This window comes from Drosophila miranda (assembly GCF_003369915.1).
Source record: "Drosophila miranda strain MSH22 chromosome Y unlocalized genomic scaffold, D.miranda_PacBio2.1 Contig_Y1_pilon, whole genome shotgun sequence".
Taxonomy (NCBI): Eukaryota; Metazoa; Arthropoda; class Insecta; order Diptera; family Drosophilidae; genus Drosophila; species Drosophila miranda.
This window is the reverse complement of record NW_022881603.1, coordinates 18,816,669-18,839,319: the sequence shown is the minus strand read 5'-3', so window position 1 is coordinate 18,839,319 and position 22,651 is coordinate 18,816,669. Positions and strand designations below refer to the sequence as shown.

General features: G+C 45.1%; 2 protein-coding genes across 2 annotated transcripts in view; both read right to left on the bottom strand.

The window, feature by feature from the left end:
- LOC117191470 overlaps nucleotides 1–20,935 on the bottom strand; it is a 48,320-nt gene extending 27,385 nt beyond the window's left edge. Inside the window, exons 1-6 of the mRNA XM_033396327.1 lie at nucleotides 20,807–20,935; nucleotides 10,246–10,452; nucleotides 10,023–10,192; nucleotides 9,784–9,960; nucleotides 9,570–9,716; nucleotides 9,235–9,498 (exon numbers count right to left, since the gene is read on the bottom strand). Of these exons, the coding sequence (XP_033252218.1) occupies nucleotides 9,235–9,498; nucleotides 9,570–9,716; nucleotides 9,784–9,960; nucleotides 10,023–10,192; nucleotides 10,246–10,452; nucleotides 20,807–20,920 (1,079 nt within the window). The 5' untranslated portion in view covers nucleotides 20,921–20,935. The remainder of the gene's footprint in view (nucleotides 1–9,234; nucleotides 9,499–9,569; nucleotides 9,717–9,783; nucleotides 9,961–10,022; nucleotides 10,193–10,245; nucleotides 10,453–20,806) is intronic.
- Nucleotides 19,325–20,145, bottom strand: LOC117190007. Its single transcript, XM_033395099.1, has 3 exons — nucleotides 19,977–20,145; nucleotides 19,646–19,906; nucleotides 19,325–19,550 (listed from the first exon to the last, which is right to left on the bottom strand). The coding sequence occupies exons 1-3, from the start codon at nucleotides 20,108–20,110 to the stop codon at nucleotides 19,448–19,450; spliced, it is 498 nt and encodes a 165-aa protein (XP_033250990.1). The 5' UTR covers nucleotides 20,111–20,145; the 3' UTR covers nucleotides 19,325–19,447.
- Nucleotides 20,936–22,651: the final 1,716 nt, after the last annotated feature.

The window sequence follows — 22,651 nt, the reverse complement described above, 5'->3', positions numbered from 1 at the left end:
CTTTGGAAGGTAGCTGGGGCAGTGGTTAGCCCAAAGGGCATACGAGTGAACTCGTCATGTCCATGCTTAGTGGAGAACGCAGTTTTGGGGGTTGAGCTAGGTTCCATGGGTATTTGATGGAAACCTTTTGCTAAATCGATTGTCGTAAAATACTGACATTTACCTAGTTTGTCTAGGATTTCATCCATTCGTGGAGTTGGGAATTTGTCCTTAACTGTTATTTCATTTAGACTTCTATAGTCTACTACCATTCGATATTTTTGCTTTCCCGAAGCATCTATCTTCTTTGGAATCATAGATATGGGCGAGCAGTAAGGAGAATTCGACTTTCGAATTATTCCCTGCCTGAGCATATCTTTGATTTGCTGGTTTACCTCCTGATCATGTATCTGGGCATATTTGTATGGTCGTCTGTAGACCGGGTCTTCATGTTGAGTTTTGATCTCGTGCTTGATTGTACTTGTGACAGTCAAATTGTCACCTTCTCTGTACTGCACATCCTTAAACTCATATAAGACCTTCTTTAACTCTTCCCTCTCTTCGTCGTTTAAGTGTTCCAATCTTAATTGATTACATTCCCTTAATTCACTGTCTAGAGCGGAAGCGAAGTATTGATCACCCTCTGGAGATGGGTCAAGGCACTTAGGTGCGATCTTCTCTTCTTTTGTAGAGGGATCAGTGCACTTCTGTGCGGTCTTGCCGGCTTCAATAGCTTCTCCACTCTGAATGATTGGGTACGACCTAGCTCCTAGTGTTACAGTGTCATTTCTGTAATCGACGACGGCTTTACTTGCCATCAAGTATTCTCTTCCTAATAAAATATCATAATTTTCGGAAAAGTTATGTATGTAGAACTTTTGTTCGGACGGTCATGTTTTGTTCGCATTCCTCATTATACTCTTAGTTAAACGGACAGGTCCATTGATGGTATGGACCGTAAGGTTATCGCCTTTTATCTCGGAATCTGTATAATTTTCTTTCATGATGTTGATCGATGATCCCGAGTCAGCGATACACCTTAATATTCTTTTATTAATGGTAATGTTTATATAGGGTCCTCCTCGGTTTCTTCCGAGGCGGCTTGATGAAAATTCACGTCCATCTTCGTTTGGCCACTCTGGCTCTCCCTCCCTCTTTTAGAGGTTGGTTGGGTCCACTCCCACTAGCTTGGTTTTGAGATATTTGCTGATTGAATGGATTCTGAGCCCTACCTTGATTCAAGGAATTTTTGAACTCATTGTATAATCCAGGATTTTGGGAATTTTGATTTTGATTTGTTCGATTAGTCTGACCTGTTCCAGATGAACTCTGAGTTTGATTGTGATAGTTAGTAGTATTATAATTTGGATAATAGTTTCCAACATTCTTTCGATTTGATTGAGACGATTTCGATTGATCTTTATTTGTACCGGAATCTGTTGTACTAGCTTCGTACAATCCTTCTTCTTGTGCTGCCTTCTTAAGATTAGACAATGTGGTAATATCTTTTCTTGCTAAGGTCATGAACATTCTGTCAGAAAGTTTTCGAGTAATGACATCTTTAATTGTGTTGTTTAAAGCGTTTTTATAAATGTCATTATTTTCTGGTATGTTTTCTAAGCTTAGCTCATTGTTTATTAATAATGCTTTTATCTCTAATTCTTCTATAAACTTACGAAGACTGCCGTTGAATCTGGTGGTGTATAGTTGTCGTAAGAGTTCTTCATATGGTGTGTGATTTTTGAACTCGTTGAATAGCGTCGTCTTCAGTTCGAGCCACTTGTTGGGTTGTATCATTTGCGATATGCGTTGTGCCTCTCCTGACAGTTGGATCTCGGTCGCTCCAAATAGGATCCTTTGTTGGCGAAGATCTTCAGTTGGATATAATCCGCATACATATTCGATTCGTTTGATAAATGAGCTTAGCTGTCCAGATGAACCGTCATAGGCAGGTATTTGTCTGATCGACAGCAGTGCCTGGTTCAAGTGGATTTCGCTCAATGATAGTGGTGGTAACGCCATGTTGTTGGTGTTGATTGGGTTTTGTTTTGTTTTCAGTAGTTTTTAACTTTATTTTGGTTCACTTGTAAGTTTTTATACCCGATACTCAAAATGAGTATTGGGGTATATTAGATTTGTGGTAAAAGTGGATGTGTGTAACGTCCAGAAGGAATCGTTTCCGACCCCATAAAGTATATATATTCTTGATCAGCATCAATAGCCGAGTCGATTTAGCCCTGTCTGTCTGTCCGTCTGTCCGTCCGTCCGTCCGTCCGTCCGTCCGTCAGTCCGTCTGTCCGTCTGTCCGTCCGTCCGTCCGTCCGTCCGTCCGTCCCCTTCAGCGCCTAGTGCTCAAAGACTATAAGATCTAGAGCAACTATGTTTTGGATCCAGACTTCTGTGATACGTCACTGCTACAAAAATATTTCAAAACTACGCCCCGCCCACTTCCGCCCCCACAAAGGACGAAAATCTGTGGCATCCACATTTTTAAAGATACGATAAAACCAAAAACGCAGAATCGGTGAGGATGACCATATCTTCTACAGTGCAAAATCTGAACCAGATCGAATTATGATTATAGCCAGAATCAAGAAAACAATTTCATTCTTTCTCGCTCTGTCTCTCTCTAACACACAGGTTTCATGGTCGGTTTTGTCAATTGCAAAATATGAGTTCAAGGATCTCAGAACCTATAAGAGCCAGAGCAACCAAATTTGGTATCCACACTCCTGTGATATCGGACCTTGACCGTTTCGTGTCCAAATTTCGCCAAACCCCCATTCCGCCCCCGCAAAGGACGAAAATCTGGGGCATCCACAAATCTCAGAGACTATTAAGGCTAGAGTAACCAAATTTGGTATCCGCACTTCTGTTAGATTTCACTATATAACGTATATCTCAGAATTTCGCCCCACCCTTTTCCGCCCCCACAAAAGACGAAAATCTGTTGCATCCACAATATTGCACATTCGAGAAAAGTAAAAACGCAGAATCATAGATAATGACCATATCTATCAGATTGCTGAATCTGGATCAGATCAGATAATTTTTATAGCCAAAAGGAACAAATCAATTTGCACTGGCTACGCAGCCCCCGACGTCACGCTCAGACTGATTTTCTGTCTCTCTCGCACGCACTCCTTGTCGTGTCTTTTAATATTAGCGGCGTCTGCCGGAGGAGAGCCATACTGACTTAGTATCGGGTATAACTGTAGAGTTGCTGTCTCCGAAGCAACTCACAACGTTCCCCCTCGTTTGATTTTGTTTTTAGTGTTTCACTGTTCTTGGTGGATCACCATCTCCGCTTACTTCAGTTCACTTAATTTTAGTTTTGCAAATCGTATGTGCTCGTAACACATAGGTTCTTTGGCGGATTTCACAATTTTATTAACGATTTCGGGATTACGTGATCACAGTAATTAGAAATTACACAAGCTGACCATTACCGAAATATAGGAGTTAATTTTAAACGAAATCCTACCGACTGCGCCAGTTAAATATCCGCAACTCGAAATTTAGTTTTTAAAAAAGATTTTATTTTTAGTACTTAATTTCTTTATGTCACAAGATTGGTTGAATTCCCCGACTTAACTTTACGTCTGCTTGTCTCAAACGGAACTGATCTCTCTCTGCTGCTGGCTAGTTTCCATGAGCCCTTCTCTTGGAACTCCCGACTCTGGCTTCGGGCGTTGCTTTCCTCGGCTGCATCTTCGTGTCGGTGGCGTACGTGCCTGGATCGATATTTGGGGATGCGTCGGCTTTGATGAAAGGCATCCACTGCTGGCGATCGGTGTTGCATTACAAGACGGAGCTAGGAATGTGATACTCCTTGGTTTTATGTCTAGCTTTGATTGGTCCTCATGAGTGGCGTGATTCTAAAGAATCGATTTCTCGAGAGTTGCGTGATTCTAATGTTGATGAAACAATGTGGTCCATTGTTTATATTATGGGGGCCCTAGCTTGGAGTATGGGAAGAAACAGTTATTGATTCTTGAGTGGGGTCCTGTTATGGAATGTGGGGAATTATGGATATGTCTCTATATGTATGTATGTATATACTAATTTTTTCGCTCCACAATAGGGTACACAACACGTATGCAGCGCTTTTTGGCCTTCGCCTCGTTTGAAATTCGATTTACATACACCTCTGGCCAGGAAAATGGCCTTACCAAGGTTGGGGGAGCGCGAAAAATACGGAAAATTAAGAGCTACATAAGCATGATAATTGCTTGACAACATTTTACCATTAGACTTAATTAAATTGTCAATTGAAATGAAATCGTTAACTGAAAAATGGGGACTGGGCGACGGTGGCTGCTGGAAGTTGCAGGAGAACGAGAACCCACTTCAATTGAAGGCTGCAGATAACGTGGTAATGACTTTAAATAGGAAATAATGAGACTTTCAGCTTTAGCGCAGCGCATCGAAGAGATTTCGTACAACACGGTGGCATCAACTTAATTAAGTCGGGAATAGCATCCTTTTAAAACCTGTACCGACACCAGCTGGCATCAATGACAGACAATGGCCAGACCCAGACCCAGACCAAGACCCAGACCACACAGGGTGTGGGTGTAGTTGTGGGTGTGAGGAGCATGTGACATTTTCAGAGAGGGCCAACAAATGGGTTCAGCCTGGGCCTGGGCCTACAGCAAAACATTTTGGCCTTCGCCATCCATAAATTTCCAGATCGCAACTTTGCTCTCCGGATTGCTTCGAGTTTATTGTACGTACTTTGGCCCCAGCAAATACGAGTATTTGAAGCCTTTGGCACGTACCTCTTTTATCCGAAAGTTGGCCCATTGAAGAGGCCTGCACTGGCACCAGCTGTTCATTTCTGTTAGGCCGTTGCCAAGTGGATTAGCGCAAATATTTTAAATTTCTGTTGGTCGGTCCACAGACAAGAGTGCTGAGAGGCCTTAATGTTGCGGCTTAATTAAACTGAATTATAATCGTGTTGACACTTTTGTTATTCTGTATTCTGTAGTTGTTTTTGTTGGGGCGAAAGCAAATTAAAACTTCAAACTTGATAAATGCCGAGTGCGAACAAAACTTCTGCTCCATTATGGATTGTTTTACCTGAAGATTAGTTGGGAATCTCGATTGCAATTACTCCAACGAATCTCATTGCCGGAGAGTGGTCCAACCACAGGAAATTTAATTGCTTTCGAGTGGGTTTCAATTACGCAAATTGCATTAGACATCACCACGCACGGAATCCCAATGAATCCAAACATATAGTACTCTTAGCTGTATATTATTTATGAATCGGATCAAGCTATCGGCCTTGCCAGCTGTACCTAGCCCAAGTTTTGCCCCAATCGGTGTAGGAATTCCCTCTTGCTGCATCGCAAAACATCACCAAATGTCAGAAAAGACCTGCCTGCTCTACTCAGGTGGAGGCTGGTGTGATTGATTTGATTGCTGTCACCGACTGGGATGACAATCCATCCAATTCAATGAGCTACTCACTTTCGCCTCGAGTTTGTCCTGGGTCTTCCAGCTGTTCTTTGAAGTCCTCGTCAGAGGTATCGCTCCCGATATGCTGGTTTTCGTACAACTTACCCCTGGGAACGTTTTCATAATTTTCTACCTCCAACATTGCCATTCATTTCCCATTAAATGTGGCGTGCCCCAGGACGGCTCCCAGGACCCCCAGGGCGGCGGAAGATGTGCATTTATCCATTACCGTTGACGTTGCTGTCGACTCTCCTCTCCGCTCGAATCACCCGGTTAAAATGTAAATATCCTGCCTGGACTCGGCACTCCATGGCGTTGCATTCCACGTCTGAAATTCAGCCATGTCTTAATAGCCGGAAATCGAGTTGATTTGCCCTATGCCCTGGCCAAATGCATGTGGAATGAACTCGTTTGGAGAGTTATGGCTGTGAATTCAAGTTAATTGAATATCTATAGACGTGCATGGTGCCGAAGCAGAGGGGCCCCGCATAATTGTCGGCTCATTAAACGATAATGCAGGAAAATTGATGCCCGGCCTTTTTCCATTCCATTCCCCATTTTTGGGGGAAATTGAATTTCATAAACTTTCCGATGAAAAACAGGGTTGCGGGGGAGCCTCCCCAGGGAAGTTCCCAGCAGCAATTAGTGCGCTCTGTCTCGGGAGTGCCCGGCTTCGGAAGTGGCAGGAGCCCCGAGAAGCGGCAGGAACGTGGCCGAAGTCACCGACGTGCCGTGCCTTGCCGTGCCGTGCGTCAGCTGGGGAAAATCGAAACCAAAAAGTTTGTTTATGCTTAGAATGCCAGCGGAATTGCTGGCAGGAGGTGGAGTGGGAGCTGGGAGCTGGGAGGCTTGGGGGTTTGGATGCTGGCAGGATGCGGCTCTCTCTGATGCCATTGACATCAGCAACACGGCCACGGCTGTTGTCATTCAAGTGTTCTAATCAATTCTGATTTAATTTTACGCCCAATTAAGTGTGAAAAGCTTTTGATGTTGGGCACACGTGTGCGAGCGGCAAATGGATGCAGACAAGGACTCGCAGGGGCGCAGTCACACAAGCGTGAGCATTGAATATGCCACAGATACATATGTGGGGTCGGTCCTTTGCTCGCACGAGTCCCAGTTAGGCTCTCACACTTGAATAAAGCCATTCCAGACATCAATATTTTGATCCTTCCCTGGTTGGGCTATTTGTACTTACCGCTGCTTCTGTATCCACGCTGTGGCTTCCGCACCCGCTCTCACTGCTCCACGCTTTCACACACTTTCCGTATGCATCTCTCTTTCTCTCTCTTTGTGTATCTCTAACCATGGAACAACTTTCTTCTTATGACAGAGACAGACGTGGCAGATAGTTCCGCCAAGACATTATCCAATAATCTTTATCAACAGCCACAGCCAGCGCTGTAGCACCCGCGCCGCGTGCCTACCTCCACCTCCAGCTCCAGGTTAAGTTTGTTGGAAACTTTAGTCTGCATGACAGTCGATCCGATATCCCTGTGCATTTGGATTTGTTTGCAGGTAACGACAAGGCTCAAGACATTTTACTAATTAAATATCAATGTACTTTTCCTTCCATTTGCCTAATTTACCGCTGTCAACAGCAAGACAAACAATATTGTAGTCCAAAAGAGTGTACACACTGGCCGCCCAGGGCTGTCACGATACGATAAAATAAAAACAGCTGTGTCGTAAATGTGCGATTAAAAATTCAACGAAATATTTGTATCCCCGCGAAGCTTGGTTTTTGGAGATCAAAAAGGTCTTCCATATCCCGATGTCTCCGAAGATAGGGCTTATCCGAAGTCCCTTCAAAATGGAAGAGCGTAATCCGCTTTTACATTAAATCGGATTTAAATATAAACTCTATAGCGGCAGATATTCAAATTTATTTTCTTGGAAATCCTCACAGAAATTTAAATGATTAAATTCCAAGTGCTCTTAAAGATGGGAAACCGAACCAAACTGTCGTCTAGGGCCTGAAATTGTCCAACTCCTGATGGCACTTCAGGTGACGGCGTAAACGCCAAGCTCCGCCTGAGGGGGGCCAAGAGGGCCCATGGAGTGGGGCCATAAAACAATTTTGTTGTAAATTTACGATACCCCCGGCCATGTATGACAGAAGGTACATAAATACTCGAACACATAAAGGCACGTGGCAGGAGGCAGTCGACATTTTCTTTCCACCAAGAAATTAGCAAAGGATGGAGGGTAGGAAACGAAACGAGCTCCATTGCTCCACCATTCTTTTGGAGGAATAAATTAATTTATTGAACGAACAGATTGCATTTTAAATTTATTATACTTCCATAGTATTGATTTTGGGGCACATGAATTTCTCTTTACATGATAGAAAATTTAGGTGTTGGAGATTGACTTAAGGCTAATCCCGGTTTTTCACACTGGACTTAACTTTGTATTATAATTGGACATCCCATCGTATTTATGTATATATTAAGCCTATGTTTTGTGTTTGTATGGGGGTTTCTTTCATTGTCCTCCTCACAGGACAAGTGTCTTTTAATCAAATTACAATTGGGGTTAATTTAATAAACTCTCACTTTCTACCTTTCACAGGATCTGTTCTATCTTTCATGTGTGTCCTGTGGCTGTTTTAAATGTGGCTGGCGCTGTGCCTCTTGCAAATAATTCACTTTCTTTTGCCTCTTGTAAAGAGTGTGCGGTGTGTGGTTATGGGTTACGTGTTCGAGTGTCTGTATGCTACGGGTGTGGATGAACATTATTGGATTGCATTGAAAGAACTGGTAGCTTAGAAATAATGTATCGGCACTGGCGTTACGTTGCCTAAACGTAACGCCCAAGAGAACTAGTCCTCTGATCTACTATAATTGTTGAATACACGTTGCTTAATCAGACGCACCAACTGTGCATAATTTTGTAAATTTTTTTTTGGGAGATATTTCTTTAAACTTTTTTTTCTTGAGTTTTGCCATTTTTAAAGTCTATCAAACAAAATTTAGAACTGAACTGCATAAAAGAAACAATTTAGAAAAACTGAAAAAGCCGAAATGGAAACGAGTAGAAAAACGATGTTTCTTTTTTTGAACACCAAACGCTGGCACGGCCCTGTTCGATGCGATTCGGCTCTGATTGGTTCCGCTTCAGCTTGAGATCGGTCTGATTTGGCCAACTGATTTCGGGAAGCAGGAAAGCGCTCCCGATTTGCAATAACAACTAGTAATACACGCATATATACGGCATGGGCAATGGTAAACGAAAGACAACTAGTATTTCCTGGGGGTTGGTGGTGTGGTTGTGTTGCGCCCATGTCGAGCAATCGGAACCCAGATAGGACTGGGCTGAGTTCCTTCGCTGAGATGTGTGTGTGTGTGGTGTGGTGTGGTGCTGGTTTTTGTACGAACATATTTGCTTTCTAACTTATTTCCCAAATTGATTTTGATATTCCTAAATTCCGGGATCCTAACTGAATCCCTCTCTCCACGTCAGGGTCCCTCAAGTGTGCTGCTGTAGGTGTCTATGTATGTGTTCCAGGTGAAATGTGTTGACATGTGTGAGTGTGTGCGTGTGGGATGGGCTACCACTGCGCCGTTTCTATCTCCGGACTACGAACGCCGCTCAGTAGACAATGAGCAGGTTGTTCTCATTGAGGCCGGCGGAGTGTCCGGCGTTGCGTACAATGAAACAGGATCCATCGAAGTGCATGCGCTTCTCATTGCGACTACAAAGGACAGAACAGAACGGAAGTTAGCAGAGCAGGATGATGGACGAGGGGGAGGGGGAGGGGGAGGTTGAGAGCATCGGTTTGACACTCACCGAACAAACAGGTGCGAGGTCTTGCCCAGAGAGGCAGTGCAATGGATGCCAGGTGTGGTCAAAGTGGCCGATCCATTGCCGGGACTGGTGCGAATCAAGCACTTGTTGTCCACACGAGTGACCTTCACCAGGCCATCGGCTGCCTGGGTGATGCGAAATCCGTTTATGTCATAGATCTCAGTGTCATCCTCGGTACAGGTGTAAGCTGAATTGGCAATCACGTCATGGGTTTCAGCCATATAAGAGGGACCATGCCGCGAGTCGCTACGAGAAGTTCGGGAATTAAATCGAAACTAGCCAAATAAGAAGCGATGCAATTGGCCGGGGGGACTCACTCGGATAGCACTGCCAGGGTGTAGTCCTTGGTCAGATCGGTGAAAGTGTCGGTTGTGGTGCGCGTCCCGGCTGTGTCCACCAGGTAGATGAGAGCGCACGCCTCGCTGGTGAAGCTCACACCCTTGTACCACATCTTGGCATAGCGACTGTAATGGGAAGATAATTCAAAGGATTCAAATATGCCACGTTGGGGTAAGGGCCATTCCCACTCACACAAAGTTATTGCCCTTCATGCCGTCGTAGGTGACTATTTCGACTTTAGCGCCGCTCTGCAAGATGCGTCCATTGGGGTGGATCAAAGCCGAGTTGCTGCAGTTGCGTGATAGAGCAACTGCCACCATGCTGCGCTGATTGAGCACGCGCACCGCCTTGCCCAGAGTCAGGTCAATGCTGCCCCATGCAAAGAAAGGTATTAACATTAGGGGTCGGTCTTAAAGAAGAGCCAAGGGCACCGCACGCCATCGCGGAGGCGCAACTGGATGGTGCCGTTCGTCATGGCAATGGGTCCAGAGCCGGGACATGCCGGCGGTGTGTGGTTCTCGAGCTCGAAGTTGCGTGTGCTGCTCACGCGTGCCAAGGCGTATGGTGGAGGGGGCATTGGAGACGGCAACTGTTGGGAATTCTGAGATTGAGCATAGAATCGGCTAGATTTACAGATATGCAGGAGCCCCTTACCAGGCAGTAGTTCTGCTCGTTGTCGAAGCCATAGGTGGGCGTGGCATTGTAGCGCCCTGTGAGTGCCTTGGCGTTGTGCGCCATTTTGCCAGCGTCTATTTCCTGCATATTCCCTGGCCCGTACTGGGGAGGGTTGGAAATGTGTATGCCCGGCAGTTGGACGTATGGACGGGCCGACTGACTGCCGACGGGGTAATTGGCGCACTCCTTGGAAATGCCGCTGGTGATGGTGTTGGTGCCAAGTGCCAGAAAATAATTGAATACCGGCAGGAGAGAAAACGACAGATACGAGAGAAAGTGTCAGCAGCGCAGAAATCGAATGACTTTGCAACTGTTGCTAACATTCTGTCGACATTCTGTTAACGCATGCATATACATACATACATACATATATGTATTTACATACGTGTGTGCATTTTTCCCAATTTGCATTTGATTTTTATAGAAATTAACCAAACTATTTTGAATAGTATTAGAAAAAAAGAGAAGAGGGGGGAATAGAGAAGGAAAATTCGAATATTAAAGTCGGAAAGTAAGAGAGCAATGGTGGAAAAGAGCGAGACGGAAAATAAGAAGGTCTGAAATAACAGGAGAGGGCAATGAGGTGATGTGGCAATGCTGCTGTTGCCGAGCTGTTAAGACTGCGGCGGCTGTTAACTCGTTGTTGATCCCCTGCTAGCGCGATGATGCGGCAGTTTTGTAAAACAAAATGTCTGAAAATTTAAGAAACTTTCACGTTATTGCTTGGAATTTCACTTACCGGCGATGGGTTGTTGGTGTAGACGGAGCGCTGGCGCACCCCGTTGGGCGGCTTGGTGGGCGAGCGCAAGATGTTGTTGATTTTGTCGTTCATCTGAGCACGCGACAAGAAGTCCTCGGCATTGAAGATCCCCACACGGGCGCCCTTCGGGCTGCTTACTTGCGAGACCGGCTCCTGCTGGGAAGTCTCGCAGTCCGATGACTAGCACTGCGCCTCCTTGGTGCTGACCTTGGGCTCAACGGACCTCGGCTCGGTGACCATTTTGATTTGGCAACTTTTTTCTTCTCGCTCTTTCTTTTCGTCAAGTGAGTTCACAAAACCGGCGTTTGTGTGTGCGTGCGTGTATTCGTGTGTGCGGCAAATGCGAAATTTTTCACTTTAAATATGTGTGAACTTACTTGAGAACACGCGCGTGCTAAATACAGTTTTAGAATATTTTGTTCGACACTTCTCACTACGGCTCTGAGAGGAATTTTAATTTTTATATTTAATTTTCCACTTTACATGAGCTCCGCTCGCTGGCACAATTTTCGAAAGGATGACTGTTCGGATTTTCACACTGAAAGTCGTCGCCTGCTCAAACCGGAATTCAAAGTGAAAAGCAGAGCTGTCTCCCGACTATAATCGGAGCGATATTCAGGGCTGCATTTCAATGTTGTATGGATGTAGATCAGATACTAATTACTGTACATTTTCGTTTTATTAATGGTACTCCGTGGCTTGAGTCTTGAGCTTCACAAAAAAATGGTTTACCAAATTACCAAATGGTTAAATGGTAAAATGTTTAATTTGTACACTGCTCATTTTCACCTTGTTCGATCCTTTCGGATTCCTGTAAAGAAAATTTACCAAATACAATTCGTTCACAGACTTGCATTAAGGCGCCGCACTGACGCTGATCTATCCACAAGCCTGGAAAAAAGTATTGACCCGTCATCGTTTTGGCCCAAAGTAACTTCATTCTGGTCATGGCTATTTGTGGAATACTTCTGGCAGTCTTAATTTAATTTGGATCTCTTCCATAAACTGCGTGCACTGCAACTCTCTCTTCCCTAACTCCTCTCAAATCTGATTTCCTATAGATTATTAATTGGTACTTTGTATCGTTGCCCAACTAGAAATGGATTTAAGTCAGCTTGAATGCATTTCCGTCGGCCTAATCCTATTTCACGCTTTTAGAGTCGGACAAATGAAGTTTGCCAGCATCAAAGTCAAGCAAAATCGAATTAAGCAATAGGCGCCGCTCCCAACAGCATCAAGCAGAAGCTTTAAAGCATATTAGAAAATTTAAAAGTCAGCCAAAAGAGTTGCACTTGGCCATGTAAAAGTACTGTGCTGTGTGCTCGATGGTGGCATAAAACTGAAAGTTTCAATTTTCTGAAGTGCTCGCCTTGGCTCGAGAAGGTTGCGAAATGCCAAGTGTCAATGCCAAAGGAGGCGGCTAAGCACGGAGGAGCCTCATCTTGGTGGGTTACTGCTGATGCAGTGTATCGCATATCTGCTTCGTCAGTTGGAATTTCTGGCATCATCTTTACGTGAGGGTACACACTAGTGTCCTGGAATTTGCATGCAAAATATAATAGTGCTAGGTGCCTATTTATGTATGTACAAGCTAAGCTCTCTATAGCGGACACATGGTTCCAGTAATTCAATCCGTACTATCCATATAGTGTAAGTAGCGAATGTGTACAGCTTTTGTTAGATGTTTGGTTCTACCCAAATTGTCGGATATGTGCGGATAATGCTGGGGGGCTGTTGACAAATTAGCCAAAATTTAGAATTTGGCAGGCCCTGAAGGACGCCCGTCCGCGCTTGTAGCAATGAAAATTAGCTGAGACATCGCACGTCTGGTGTGTGGGGGAGTGTTATTGTTTTGCCACCTTGTAGTCTGGATCGTAGAGAACTATTGTCGAACGGTTCAGTTCAGTAGGCAACCCTGAACTTCTTGCGAATCGATTGACAACTATATCCCCTCGCCTGCTCACATGATTGATGCTGGCTTTCACTTTTTCGGCTAGAGCGCATTGACTTCCCCTGCATTTGGCCATCGCTGCCCACGCAGCATTGCACAGCGAATATTCGCCTAAAAATTCTATCTCATTTTGCTTGTGACATATTTGAAATTTATTTTCGGTGCTGATGCTGCCACCCCGATGCTGTTGCTGTTGCTGTTGCAGCTGCATCTGCACCTCCACCCACGCACTGCATTGACTTAGTTTGAGAGTGAAAATAAAAAAGAACAGTTGGCAAATACTGTATTTATAGAAAATGCAATATGCATGGAATCCGAATGAAATACGGAAACTCATTTGTAAAAAGCTACAATGCCTTGACCGGCTCCACCACCTCTTTTGTTGTCACTTACAGCAGCCGCAAGCGAACAAATTGGTTAACCTCCTTTTATTTTTTTCCTTTCCTTTTTTTTGGTACGAGTCCATATTTATGGTTCGTAAATATGAATGTGGGATTTTTGTCGAGCCATTACCAATTGGACGGCCATTTACGGCAGGCAAAGGCAGAGAGGAAGCAGAATTGTGGTCTTTTTCTAGTTTGAATTGCTTGTTGATTATTTGCTTGCCACATTTTAATTAACTGGATTTCGTTTCGCAGAACGAATGTGTAACAGTAAGCTTTTGGCAGCGAGCACTGCTCGGAAATATTCTATCTATGCTCCAAGGGGATTTCATTTCCACTCGGTCGAATGCGAAATATGGAAAAACTATTTTCGTCGACCCAAGAAAACTCATGAAAGTGTCAGTGAACTTTGGCGCAGACAAATCCGGCCGAGACGGACCCAGACGGCCAAGACCCAGACCACACAGGGTGTGGGTGTAGCTGTGGGTGTGAGGAGCATGTGACATTTTCAGAGCTGGGCCAACAAATGGGTTCAGCCTGGGTTTTGGGCAGCAAAACATTTTGGCCTTCGCCATCCATAAATTTCCAGATCGCAACTTTGCTCTTCGGATTGCTTCGAGTTTGTTGTACGTACTTTGGCCCCAGCAAATACGAGTATTTGAAGCCTTTGGCACGTACCTCTTTTATCCGAAAGTTGGCCCATTGAAGAGGCCTGGACTGGCACCAGCTGTTCATTTCTGTTAGGCCGTTGCCAAGTGGATTAGCGCAAATATTTTAAATTTCTGTTGGTCGCTCCACAGACAAGAGTGCTGAGAGGCTTTACTTTGCGGCTTAATTAAACTCAATTATAATCGTGTTGACACTTTTGTTATTCTGTATTCTGTAGTTGTTTTTGTTGGGGCGAAAGCAAATTAAAACTTCAAACTTGATAAATGCCGAGTGCGAACAAAACTTCTGCTCCATTATGGATTGTTTTACCTGAAGATTAGTTGGGAATCTCGATTGCAATTACTCCAACGAATCTCATTGCCGGAGAGTGGTCCAACCACAGGAAATTTAATTGCTTTCGAGTGGGTTTCAATTACGCAAATTGCATTAGACATCACCACGCACGGAATCCCAATGAATCCAAACATATAGTACTCTTAGCTGTATATTATTTATGAATCGGATCAAGCTATCGGCCTTGCCAGCTGTACCTAGCCCAAGTTTTGCCCCAATCGGTGTAGGAATTCCCTCTTGCTGCATCGCAAAACATCACCAAATGTCAGAAAAGACCTGCCTGCTCTACTCAGGTGGAGGCTGGTGTGATTGATTTGATTGCTGTCACCGACTGGGATGACAATCCATCCAATTCAATGAGCTACTCACTTTCGCCTCGAGTTTGTCCTGGGTCTTCCAGCTGTTCTTTGAAGTCCTCGTCAGAGGTATCGCTCCCGGGCGAAATGAAAGTTGTTTACATTTTTTATCAACTTTAAGTGGAAGATTATGGAGGGCACTTCGTGCTGGTTTTCGTACAACTTACCCCTGGGAACGTTTTCATAATTTTCTACCTCCAACATTGCCATTCATTTCCCATTAAATGTGCCGTGCCCCAGGACGGCTCCCAGGACCCCCAGGGCGGCGGAAGATGTGCATTTATCCATTACCGTTGACGTTGCTGTCGACTCTCCTCTCCGCTCGAATCACCCGGTTAAAATGTAAATATCCTGCCTGGACTCGGCACTCCATGGCGTTGCATTCCACGTCTGAAATTCAGCCATGTCTTAATAGCCGGAAATCGAGTTGATTTGCCCTATGCCCTGGCCAAATGCATGTGGAATGAACTCGTTTGGAGAGTTATGGCTGTGAATTCAAGTTAATTGAATATCTATAGACGTGCATGGTGCCGAAGAAGAGGGGCCCCGCATAATTGTCGGCTCATTAAACGATAATGCAGGAAAATTGATGCCCGGCCTTTTATCATTCCATTCCCCATTTTTGGGGGAAATTGAATTTCATAAACTTTCCGATGAAAAACAGGGTTGCGGGGGAGCCTCCCCAGGGAAGTTCCCAGCAGCAATTAGTGCGCTCTGTCTCGGGAGTGCCCGGCTTCGGAAGTGGCAGGAGCCCCGAGAAGCGGCAGGAACGTGGCCGAAGTCACCGACGTGCCGTGCCTTGCCGTGCCGTGCGTCAGCTGGGGAAAATCGAAACCAAAAAGTTTGTTTATGCTTAGAATGCCAGCGGAATTGCTGGCAGGAGGTGGAGTGGGAGCTGGGAGGCTTGGGGGCTTGGATGCTGGCAGGATGCGGCTCTCTCTGATGCCATTGACATCAGCAACACGGCCACGGCTGTTGTCATTCAAGTGTTCTAATCAATTCTGATTTAATTTTACGCCCAATTAAGTGTGAAAAGCTTTTGATGTTGGGCACACGTGTGCGAGCGGCAAATGGATGCAGACAAGGACTCGCAGGGGCGCAGTGAGCATTGAATATGCCACAGATACATATGTGGGGTCGGTCCTTTGCTCGCACGAGTCCCAGTTAGGCTCTCACACTTGAATAAAGCCATTCCAGACATCAATATTTTGATCCTTCCCTGGTTGGGCTATTTGTACTTACCGCTGCTTCTGTATCCACGCTGTGGCTTCCGCACCCGCTCTCACTGCTCCAAGCTTTCACACACTTTCCGTATGCATCTCTCTTTCTCTCTCTTTGTGTATCTCTAACCATGGAACAACTTTCTTCTTATGACAGAGACAGACGTGGCAGATAGTTCCGCCAAGACATTATCCAATAATCTTTATCAACAGCCACAGCCAGCGCTGTAGCATCCGCGCCGCGTGCATTCCTCCACCTCCAGCTCCAGGTTAAGTTTGTTGGAAACTTTAGTCTGCATGACAGTCGATCCGATATCCCTGTGCATTTGGATTTGTTTGCAGGTAACGACAAGGCTCAAGACATTTTACTAATTAAATATCAATGTACTTTTCCTTCCATTTGCCTAATTTACCGCTGTCAACAGCAAGACAAACAATATTGTAGTCCAAAAGATTGTACACACTGGCCGCCCAGGGTTGTCACGCTACGATAAAATAAAAACAGCTGTGTCGTAAATGTGCGATTAAAAAATCAACGAAATATTTGTATCCCCGCGAAGCTTGGTTTTTGGAGATCAAAAAGGTCTTCCATATCCCGATGTCTCTGAAGATAGGGCTTATCCGAAGTCCCTTCAAAATGGAAGAACGTAATCCGCTTTTACATTAAATCGGATTTAAATCTAAACTCTATAGCGGCAGATATTCAAATTTATTTTCTTGGAAATCCTCACAGAAATTTAAATGATTAAATTCCAAGTGCTCTTAAAGATGGGAAACCGAACCAAACTGTCGTCTAGGGCCTGAAATTGTCCAACTCCTGATGGCACTTCAGGTGACGGCGTAAACGCCAAGCTCCGCCTGAGGGGGGCCAGGGGGGCCAATGGAGTGGGGCCATAAAACAATTTTGTTGTAAATTTGCGATACCCCCGGCCATGTATGACAGAAGGTACATAAATACTCGAACACATAAAGGCACGGGGCAGGAGGCAGTCGACATTTTCTTTCCACCAAGAAATTAGCAAAGGATGGAGGGTAGGAAACGAAACGAGCTCCATTGCTCCACCATTCTTTTGGAGGAATAAATTAATTTATTGAATGAACAGATTGCATTTTAAATTTATTATACTTCCATAGTATTGATTTTGGGGCACATGAATTTCTCTTTACATGATAGAAAATTAAGGTGTTGGAGATTGACGTAAGGCTAATCCCGGTTTTTATACCCGATACTCAAAATGAGTATTGGGGTATATTAGATTTGTGGTAAAAGTGGATGTGTGTAACATCCAAAAGGAATCATTTCCGACCCCATAAAGTATATATATTCTTGATCAGCATCAATAGCCGAGTCGATTGAGCCATGTCTGTCTGTCCGTCTGTCCGTCCGTCCGTCTGTCCGTCCCCTTCAGCGCCTAGTGCTCAAAGACTATAAGAGCGAGAGCAACGATGTTTTGGGTCCAGACTTCTGTGATATGTCACTGCTGCAAGAATATTTCAAAGCTTTGCCCCGCCCACTTCCGCCCCCACAAAAGGCGAAAATCTGTGGCAAACACAATTTCGACGATACGAGAAAACTAAAAACGCAGAATCGTAGAGAATGACTATATCTTTTAGACTGCAGAATCTGAATTGGATCGTATTAATATTATAGCCTGCATCAAGAAAACAATTTCATTTTTTCTCGCCCTGTCTCTCTCTAACAAACACGTAGCATAGGCGGCTTTGCTTAGAGTAAAACATTAGCGCCTAGATCTCAGAGACTATAAAAGCTAGAGCAACCAAATTTGGTATCCACACTCCTAAGATATCGGACCGAGACGAGTTTGTTTCAAAATTTCGCCACACCCCCTTCCGCCCCCGCAAAGAACGAAAATCTGGGGATATTCATAAATCTCAGAGACTATTAACGCTAGAGTAACCAAATTTGGTATCCGCACTCCTGTTAGATTTCACTAGAAAACGTATATCTCTTAATTTCGCCCCACCCCCTTCCGCCCACCAAAAGACGAAAATCTGTGGCATCCACAATTTTGGAGATACGAGAAAACTAAAAACGCAGAATCATAGATAATGATCATATCTATCAGGTTGCTGAATCTGGATCAGATCAGATAATTTTTATAGCCAAAAGGAACAAATCAATTTGCACTGGCTACGCAGCGCCCGACGTCACGCTCAGACTGATTTTCTGTCTCTCTCGCACGCACTCTTTGTCGTGTCGTTCAATATTAGCGGCGTCTGCCGGAGGAGAGCCTTACTGACTAAGTATCGGGTATAAATGTAGAGTTGCGGTCTCCGCAGCAACTCACAACGTTCCCCCTCGTTCACACTGGGCTTAACTTTGTATTATAATTGGACATCCCATCGTATTTATGTATATATTAAGCCTATGTTTTGTGCTTGTATGGGGGTTTTTTCATTGTCCTCCTCACAGGACAAGTGTCTTTTAATCAAATTACAATTGGGGTTAATTTAATAAACTCTCACTTTCTACCTTTCACAGGATCTGTTCTATCTTTCATGTGTGTCCTGTGTCTGTTTTAACTGTGGCTGGCGCTGTGCCACTTGCAAATAATTCACTTTCTTTTGCCTCTTGTAAAGAGTGTGCGGTGTGTGTGATTATGGGTTACGTGTTTGAGTGTCTGTATGCTACGGGTGTGGATGAACATTATTGGATTGCATTGAAAGAACTGGTAGCTTAGAAATAATGTATCGGCACTGGCGTTACATTGCCTAAACGTAACGCCCAAGAGAACTAGTCCTCTGATCTACTATAATTGTTGAATACACGTTGCTTAATCAGACGCACCAACTGTGCATAATTTTGTAAATTTTTTTTTGGGAGATATTTCATTAAACTTTTTTTTCTTGAGTTTTGCCATTTTTAAAGTCTATCAAACAAAATTTAGAACTGAACTGCGTAAAAGAAACAATTTAGAAGAACTGAAAAAGCCGAAATGGAAACGAGTAGAAAAACGATGTTTCTTTTTTTGAACACCAAACGCTGGCACGGCCCTGTTCGATGCGATTCGGCTCTGATTGGTTCCGCTTCAGCTTGAGATCGGTCTGATTTGGCCAACTGATTTGGGGAAGCAGGAAAGCGCACCCGATTTGAATACACGCATATATACGGCGTGGGCAATGGTAAACGAAAGACAACTAGTATTCCCTGGGGGTTGGTGGTGTGGTTGTGTTGCGCCCATGTCGAGCAATAGGAACCCAGAAAGGACTGGGCTGAGTTCCTTCTCTGAGGTGTGTGTGTGTGGTGTGGTGTGGTGCTGGTTTTTGTACGAACATATTTGCTTTCTAACTTATTTCCCAAATTGATTTTGATATTCCTAAATTCCGGGATCCTAACTGAATCCCTCTCTCCACGTCAAGGTCCCTCAAGTGTGCTGCTGTAGGTGTCTATGTATGTGTTCCAGGTGAAATGTGTTGACATGTGTGAGTGTGTGCGTGTGGGATGGGCTACCACTGCACCGTTTCTATCTCCGGACTACGAACGCCGCTCAGTAGACAATGAGCAGGTTGTTCTCATTGAAGCCGGCGGAGTGTCCGGCGTTGCGTACAATGAAACAGGATCCATCGAAGTGCATGCGCTTCTCATTGCGACTACAAAGGACAGAACAGAACGGAAGTTAGCAGAGCAGGATGATGGACGAGGGGGAGGGGGAGGGGGAGGTTGAGAGCATCGGTTTGACACTCACCGAACAAACAGATGCGAGGTCTTGCCCAGAGAGGCAGTGCAATGGATGCCAGGTGTGGTCAAAGTGGCCGATCCATTGGCGGGACTGGTGCGAATCAAGCACTTGTCCACACGAGTGACCTTCACCAGGCCATCGGCTGCCTGGGTGATGCGAAATCCGTTTATGTCATAGATCTCAGTGCCATCCTCGGTACAGGTGTAAGCTGAATTGGCAATCACGTCATGGGCTTCAGCCATATAAGAGGGACCATGCCGCGAGTCGCTGCGAGAAGTTCGGGAATTAAATCGAAATTAGCCAAATAAGAAGCGATGCAATTGGCCGGGGGACTCACTCATAGAACACTGCCAGGGTGTAGTCCTTGGTCAGATCGGTGAAAGTGTCGGTTGTGGTGCGCGTCCCGGCTGTGTCCACCAGGTAGATGAGAGCGCACGCCTCGCTGGTGAAGCTCACACCCTTGTACCACATCTTGGCATAATTCAAAGGATTCAAAAGATGCCACGTTGGGGTAAGGGCCATTCCCACTCACACAAAGTTATTGCCCTTCATGCCGTCGTAGGTGACTATTTCGACTTTAGCGCCGCTCTGCAAGATGCGTCCATTGGGGTGGATCAAAGCCGAGTTGCTGCAGTTGCGTGATAGAGCAACTGCCACCATGCTGCGCTAATTGAGCACGCGCACCGCCTTGTCCAGAGTCATGTCAATGCTGCCCCATGCAAAGAAAGGTATTAACATTAGGGGTCGGTCTTAAAGAAGAGCCAAGGGGCTGGGGGCGTCCACACTCACCGCACGCCATCGCGGAGGCGCAACTGGATGGTGCCGTTCATCATGGCAATGGGTCCAGAGCCGGGACATGCCGGCGGTGTGTGGTTCTCGGGCTCGAAGTTGCGTGTGCTGCTCACGCGTGCCAAGGCGTATGGTGGAGACGGCATTGGAGACGGCAACTGTTGGGAATTCTGAGATTGAGCATAGAATCGGCTAGATTTACAGATATGCAGGAGCCCCTTACCAGGCAGTAGTTCTGCTCGTTGTCGAAGCCATAGGTGGGCGTGGCATTGTAGCGCCCTGTGAGTGCCTTGCCGTTGTGCGCCATTTTGCCAGCGTCTATTTCCTGCATATTCCCTGGCCCGTAATTAGCGTAATTGGCTGGTAATTAGCGCACTCCTTGGAAATGCCGCTGGTGATGGTGTTGGTGCCAACGGTGGCGCTGCTAGCGAGACTGGAGTGGCCCATGTGGCCCACGGAGTCCGTGCCGGAGGACAGAGAGATGTTGCTCATGCGTTGGGACAGCTGCCCCCAGTCATGCCGACAAGCAAGCTTGCTTGCTAAGGGAGGGGGGATGAGAAGGCGAGAGGTAGTAGCGGAAGTTAGATCCGGAAGGAAATGAAGAGGTGAGGAAGTGAAAGTGCCAGAAAATAATTGAATACCGGCAGGAGAGAAAACGACAGATACGAGAGAAAGTGTCAGCAGCGCAGAAATCGAATGACTTTGCAACTGTTGCTAACATTCTGTCGACATTCTGTTAACGCATGCATATACATACATACATACATATATGTGCGTTTCTCCCAATTTGCATTTGATTTTTATAGAAATTAACCAAACTATTTTGAATAGTATTAGAAAAAAAGAGAAGAGGGGGGGAATAGAGAAGGAAAATTCAAATATTATAGTCGGAAAGTAAGAGAGCAATGGTGGAAAAGAGCGAGACGGAAAATAAGAAGGTCTGAAATAACAGGAGAGGGCAATGAGGTGATGTGGCAATGCTGCTGTTGCCGAGCTGTTAAGACTGCGGCGGCTGTTAACTCGTTGTTGATACCCTGCTAGCGCGATGATGCGGCAGTTTTGTAAAACAAAATGTCTGAAAATTTAAGAAACTTTCACGTTATTGCTTGGAATTTCACTTACCGGCGATGGGTTGTTGGTGTAGACGGAGCGCTGGCGCACCCCGTTGGGCGGCTTGGTGGGCGAGCGCAAGATGTTGTTGATTTTGTCATTCATCTGAGCACGCGACAAGAAGTCCTCGGCATTGAAGATCCCCACACGGGCGCCCTTCGGGCTGCTTACTTGCGAGACCGGCTCCTGCTGGGAAGTCTCGCAGTCCGATGACTAGCACTGCGCCTCCTTGGTGCTGACCTTGGGCTCAACGGACTTCGGCTCGGTGACCATTTTGATTTGGCAACTTTTTTCTTCTCGCTCTTTCTTTTCGTCAAGTGAGTTCACAAAACCGGCGTTTGTGTGTGCGTGCGTGTGTTCGTGTGTGCGGCAAATGCGAAATTTTTCACTTTAAATATGTGTGAACTTACTTGAGAACACGCGCGTGCTAAATACAGTTTTAGAATATTTTGTTCGACACTTCTCACTACGGCTCTGAGAGGAATTTTAATTTTTATATTTAATTTTCCACTTTACATGAGCTCCGCTCGCTGGCACAATTTTCGAAAGGATGACTGTTCGGATTTTCACACTGAAAGTCGTCGCCTGCTCAAACCGGAATTCAAAGTGAAAAGCAGAGCTGTCTCCCGACTATAATCGGAGCGATATTCAGGGCTGCATTTCAATGTTGTATGGATGTAGATCAGATACTAATTACTGTACATTTTCGTATTATTAATGGTACTCCGTGGCTTGAGTCTTGAGCTTCACAAAAAAATGGTTTACCAAATTACCAAATGGTTAAATGGTAAAATGTTTAATTCGTACACTGCTCATTTTCACCTTGTTCGATCCTTTCGGATTCCTGTAAAGAAAATTTACCAAATACAATTCGTTCACAGACTTGCATTAAGGCGCCGCACTGACGCTGATCTATCCACAAGCCTGGAAAAAAGTATTGACAGTATTCATTCTGGTCATGTCTATTTGTGGAATACTTCTGGCAGTCTTAATTTAATTTGGATTTCTTCCATAAACTGCGTGCACTGCAACTCTCTCTTCCCTAACTCCTCTCAAATCTGATTTCCTATAGATTATTAATTGGTACTTTGTATCGTTGCCCAACTAGAAATG

Excerpts from the sequence above, each read along its gene's own strand:
- LOC117190007 (XM_033395099.1), bottom strand. The coding sequence starts at position 20,110 with ATGTGGTACAAGGGTGTGAGCTTCACCAGCGAGGCGTGCGCTCTCATC. Across the intron at positions 19,907-19,976 it reads ACCCTGGCAGTGTTCTATGA|CGACTCGCGGCATGGTCCCT; the intron begins GTGAGTCCCCCG and ends AACTTCTCGCAG. Across the intron at positions 19,551-19,645 it reads ACCTCGCATCTGTTTGTTCG|TCGCAATGAGAAGCGCATGC; the intron begins GTGAGTGTCAAA and ends TGTCCTTTGTAG.